The sequence below is a fragment of the Genypterus blacodes genome, unplaced genomic scaffold (genome assembly GCF_046128005.1).
Source record: "Genypterus blacodes isolate CSIRO-AG114 ecotype Tasmania unplaced genomic scaffold, CSIRO-AGI_Gbla_v1 ptg000141l_1, whole genome shotgun sequence".
In the NCBI taxonomy this organism is placed as follows: Eukaryota; Metazoa; Chordata; class Actinopteri; order Ophidiiformes; family Ophidiidae; genus Genypterus; species Genypterus blacodes.
In genome coordinates, this window is record NW_027466943.1 from 1,972,958 (window position 1) to 1,978,871 (window position 5,914).

The 5,914-nt window shown below is 40.0% G+C and overlaps 1 protein-coding gene across 1 annotated transcript; it reads left to right on the forward strand.

Annotated features, from left to right (window-relative positions):
* The first annotated feature begins 2,728 nt into the window (after nucleotides 1-2,728).
* On the forward strand, nucleotides 2,729-5,565 carry gcnt4a (glucosaminyl (N-acetyl) transferase 4a). The gene is made up of 3 exons (XM_076165174.1): nucleotides 2,729-2,789; nucleotides 3,191-3,261; nucleotides 3,566-5,565. The coding sequence occupies exon 3, from the start codon at nucleotides 3,567-3,569 to the stop codon at nucleotides 4,854-4,856; it is 1,290 nt and encodes a 429-aa protein (XP_076021289.1). The 5' UTR covers nucleotides 2,729-2,789; nucleotides 3,191-3,261; nucleotide 3,566; the 3' UTR covers nucleotides 4,857-5,565.
* Nucleotides 5,566-5,914: the final 349 nt, after the last annotated feature.

The following is a 5,914-nucleotide window of genomic DNA, read 5'->3' on the forward strand; positions in this document are numbered from 1 at the left end:
CTTCCCTAAACAGAGGCCATGTGTTGATCTGGAGCAATGCTAAAGAGATATCTGTTGTTTCTTGCCTAAAGCTGGGAGTCTGTGGAGGCAGGGCAAGTACACAGCGCTGGCCTATAAATTATTGAGCGTGCACTGTAGCGATGAACACCAGCACAGTGTGAATCCTCTGCCTCTCCCATCTCATTTAAAACAGGGGTAAAGTCATACAAAGGAAACTCTCAGTTGAGCCTTCTGGTTTCACATAGCCTACTCGTTTTTTTGTGTGTGTTGGTCATGTATTCTGAGGGATTCTTTCTGTTGGCACAGGTGATGTTAAGAGAAAAACCTTTGTCTGATTACTTGTACATGGATGCTGAAGGAAACACACCACATAATGATCCTGAGGAGGATGTTCTACACTGCAGCTCTGCTCACGGGGGCCTGACCAAAGGTTTGTTCTCTTCAGCGGACACGCTGAACAGATGGAACCCTAGCCACAGCCCACATACATCCTGCCTTTGTCATCTTCTACTGAGCAATTCAAACAGATAAAGAGTGCAGCCACTGAAGCATAGCTTTCCCCCTGTCAATAATTAATCACCTGCCTTCGTCTACCTCCTGCAGTTTCTCTAAACACTATACAAACAGTCTCATTAAAAACATTTTACCTGTCTTAAAAAATCGACTGACGACTCAACCCTCTTGAATCAAAATTCATTTTGGCAATTGTACCAGTCTCATCTGTCACACAAAAAATGACCTGAAATGTACAGGATTCAATCAAAACTGGTTCACATGACAAACAACTGCGAAAGATTTTCACAAATGTTTTTTGTGTAATCAAGAAGTTTGCAGGAATAAGCAACAAAATTGTAGACTGAGTAGAATTGTGAAGAACAAGCCAAAATGTGTTGTCGCTTTAAGTACTCAAGTTTAAATTCAGTGAAAAAATATAATGGAAAGAATGACTTGAGACTCCTAGGGGATAGTTAGGCAATGAATTGTTTAATTCTAGCCAATCCTGCTGGAGATCGTTCATGCAGCTGTAGAGGCTGTGTGGCCCAGATCAGAGCTGTGGTACTTGCTATGAAAAAACGTTGCTGCACTCAAGGGAACCGTGGAGGTTGGATCTCTGTCCCGGCACTCAAGCTCACTCAAGCTTCATTTTTATCAGTTAGAAACAAAGAACGAAGGGAAACTCACGGTAACTCATTTGTACATCAGTTTTAAATGTCTGCTGTTTTGTTTTTCTAGTTTCACCTGGTCTGACCCTAATGAAGATCAAAACAATCCACCTGGTGCGTGATGAACAGTTCTTGCCCAACATTATTGTGGACGGCTACTGGGAGAAGCTCTTGCAGAGTGTGGATGGCGAGTCAGAAGATTGGGGTTTGAATTAGTGGTTTTTCGTAATATTACTTGGTGAGCTTCACTGTACATGATGTATGTTCATGTTTGCTTGGGTCTTGAAATTATTCATTGTTACAGTAAATAAACGGCAAGTTTATCTGTCTTGTTTTAAATTACTTCCTTCATTGAATGCCAGTATAAAACCTGTATATCTATTTTTTTGTTATACTTTATTTAAGCTATTGTTATATTGAAAAAAGCATTCAACATGAAAATGAGCATATATTTATGAATCATTTTGGAGATTTTATTCACAGAGGGGAAGAAAAGAAAAACAATGCAAACAAGGATATGTGATACATGTGAAAAAGGACAACAGCAACGGTGACTAATCACAGCAGTTATGATGACATATCATTGTAAACCCATGGAGTTTCATTTGGCATCAGTGCTGTTAGTACGATGATACTGTAATATAGGTTTTTCCAGAATGACTTCAATCTAGCGTCCTGCATCATGGACATGATAAGATGTAGGCAACGGCAAGACAAGAGAGGGAGGATGAAAAGCGAAGAAAAAAAGGGAGGAAGCCCCACCAAAAAGCCCACAACCATACCGATCACACCACTTTTATCAGCAACATCGGTGTGTATACATTTAGTTATTATATTGAATAAAAGCAACAAATTAGAGAAAGGAAATACATTTTCTTATCTTAAAATTAATTAAAATTATCCATTCACAAAGACCAATGAAAATAAATCAATACTATTCATTTACTTGTTTTTTGTTTAGCCCAAGATCAGTTCGATATTACCTGGAATGCAAAAAGAAAATCCCCAAACAAAACCGAGTTAAAGCTGAGTTGTTTAGGTTTAGGCTAAGAACGAGACGGATAGGATTACCTTTTCCCAGCAGAATGATTTTTGTTTTTTTGCAATTAGTTTTTATTGAAGCAAACATTGAACATGACATTGTGCATACAGTTGTAGGATATTGTGGAGATCATTTGTTATATAGAAAGAGGGGAAAGAGGAGAGAGAGAGAGAGAGAGAGAAGGAAGGAGGGTTGTATATCACTACTATTGTTGTTGAACTTTATACATGGACCCTGAGGTAGAGTACAAGTAGATTGGAGTTGCAATAATGTCATAGGGTACATACAGTTCTTACAGGATGGTGTCAAACAGCAATGTAGGCTTCCCAGCAGAATGTTATTTCTGGCCATTTAGACAAGTTAGATATATGGATGAGTGTGTTTGGGTCTGTTGGACTTGGACCCGGGTTAAGATCGGCGTGTGTGCGGGTGGTGAGTGAACGGGTTGTGTTTGTGTCAGTGGGCGGATTGTTGCTCGCACTCCCCGCCCTGCTCTCCTCTCTCGGCCGCCTCTTGTTGTATTCGCTGCAGGGTTCAGCACAGGGACCTCCTGAGCGCTCCTCGGACTTTTTTACACGCATGCGGTAAGTTTTCAAGTCATTTGCTGCCCAATATAACATTATCAGACGGCTGTGAAAATAACACCACGTTCTTTGTTGATGGAGGTTTATTGAGTCGTAATGCTATATCAGCTATAAGAACTAAGCAAAGATCTCAGAGACGCCAAAGTGGGATTGTTAGAGCAGTGTTTTTTCAACCGGTGTGCCGCGGTTGTGTTCAATCGCAGCGCCACCCCAAGAAAAGTTTGCGTGGTGTGCCTCAGGATTTTTTTTGCATGTAAAAAAGGTTGAGAAACCCTGTTAGAGGGCTAGCTCAACTAAAACTCCAATTCACTACTGCTGTACTTATACACTGCCCCAGACATTTTTATATCACTATGTTAATGTTTGTTTTCTAACCTTATTACATATTTCTCATAATTAAGGCTCCTTCGTGGAATGTTGGCAGGAGTTTGCATGGTACATGAGAGACGATCAGACTCCTTTAGAGAGCAAGGTAAGTCATTAACTTAAGCTCTCACGACTGTAAAACACGATGTAGGCTACAGAACATACTTAATATGAAGTAGTTTGATTGTTCCAGGTAGATTTAACAAATTTAATTTACCCAGCCTCCAAGACCACCCATAAAGCATTTCTGTCATGACCAACTTATTTGCTTTGTCATCTCATTAGTGCTCACGAGCTGTTATTTGTGTAAGTGAGCATTACAAATAGCTATTCTGTGACAGAGTTCACAAAATGTTGCTAAAATATCCAGAATGCAGCGTTATTGTCATATCTTTTCACGTTTTCCCCAGAATGAAAATAAGATGTGCCCACTACATACATAGGTTGAGACACAGGTGCTTCCTGTTTCCTCTGTCTTTGCTGGTGGTGTGTCTGCTCAAAATGGTCTTCGTCAAAGTGATGGTTAGTAACAGCTTCTACATTGAGCCCTATGGAATCAGTTCCAGCTTATCAAGAATCCACAACCACAGGTATGACGTCAACTGCACAGCCATCTACCAGCTGGACCCTGTGGAGATAGGGAAGGCCCTTGAGATAAGACGGAAAGTCATTGTTGACGTGGACGATTATAGCGTTATGACTTTGACCTCATATTGTCAAACATTTATTAAAACAAGGGGATACCATAATATTCCTGTGTCGGAGGAGGAGTGCAAATTCCCACTGGCTTACGCTCTGGTGGTGCACAAGAATGCACCCATGGTGGAGAGGATTCTTCGCGCCATCTACACACCTCACAACATCTACTGCATACACTATGACCAGAAGTCTTCTCCAGCTTTCATAATGGCCATGAAGAACCTTGCTCAGTGTATTCCAAACGTATTCATTGCCTCAAAATTGGAATCTGTGGAATATGCCCACATTTCCAGACTTAACGCTGACCTCAACTGCATCTCTGACTTGTTAAGATCGGACATTAAGTGGAAATATGTCATTAATCTGTGCGGCCAGGATTTTCCCCTCAAATCAAACTATGAACTGGTGATGGAGTTTAAGCAGCTGAATGGCAGTAACATGCTGGAAACCAGCCGGCCCAGTGAACTTAAGAAACAGCGCTTCAGCTTCCAGCATGAGCTGAAAAATGTGCCTTATGAGTACCACAAGATACCTGTCAAAACCACACGGGCTAAAGATGTGGCCCCTCATGGCATTGAGATGTTCATTGGGAGTGCATATTTTGTCTTGTCACAGGACTTTGTGAATTACATTATCAGCAGCCACGTGGCTACAGACTTTCTGATATGGTCCGCTGACACATACTCACCAGACGAACATTTCTGGGCCACCCTGGTCAGGGTTCCTGGAGTGCCAGGTCATATTCCCAGGTCAGACCCGGATGTTACAGATCTAAAGAGTAAGACACGACTGGTTAAATGGAACTATCTAGAAGGATCCCTGTATCCTCCCTGCACTGGCATACACATGCGTAGTGTTTGTATCTATGGAGCAGCTGAGCTACGTTGGCTCCTCAACTATGGCCACTGGTTTGCTAATAAATTTGACCCTAAAGTGGACCCTGTCCTTATTAAGTGTTTGGAGGAGAAGTTGAGAGAGAAATATCATTTCACACAGACATGATACTGAAGGAGAGGGAATGTGACTAGAAGGAGGAAGATTGTAGTGTCATTGTTCAGTTTGTTATTGGACAAATTCACAAGGTTATAACATAATTCTAACAATAAAAACTAATTTTTAGGAAAAAGAGAAGAAAGAAGAAGACTGAGTTTAGAAGAAAATGAGAATAGTTTCTCACTTTCTGTACTGAACTATATTTAGATACAGGCACTTTACTTGAGTATTAACATTTCGTGAGAAAGTTTTTCCACTTTCATAGGGAAAAATACTTTTGACATTTGCATTTATTATTGTGAATAATTACTTTGTTGCCAGCTACAATTTTAGAAACACAGAAAGATTTTGTTAAACATGACACACAGTTTAAACTACCAAATGGGCCATTTGTCAGAATTATTTTACTTTATATATTTTAGTACACTTAAATACTAACACTTTCGAAAAATACGAAGAATTTGTATTGCTAATGAAGTATTTTTTCTTTACGTTTTCTACGTGTCCACACAGCATTTGGGGCAACAAGAAGCCATTTTGTAAAAAGTACTTTCAGAAAGTGCCACACACGCCCTACATGTTAGTCTAATTCTTGTATTGTGTCATAGCTTTTCAATGTATGTTATTCTAATGTGTTCCTTTTTGTTTTGAAGATACCAATTATTATGAAGGAGCCTCGATGAAAGATTGTAATGCGTGATGATTGACTTATTTATGAATAAAGGATGGCATTTCTGTAATGTATATTTTTATTGAATAAAGCATTTGACATGACAGTGCGCATACAGTTAAATGACATTTTGGAGATGTTTTTAATACAGAAAGAAGGGGTGGGGGGGAGAGACAGAGAAAAAAAAAAGAAGGTTGTGTATTTATTATTTTTATTGTTTTCCTTTTTTCAAAGCGAGGCAGAGAGTCAGCGAGAGAGAGAGAAAGAGAGAAAGGAGAACTGAGACCCTGAAGCAAAATAGGCAATGTAGTGTTCAAGTAAATTGAAACAATAGGGTGACAGACAGGGCAACAGCAGAAAGCCAAGGGCATTGGCTGTCATCATGGGCTGTGGTGGA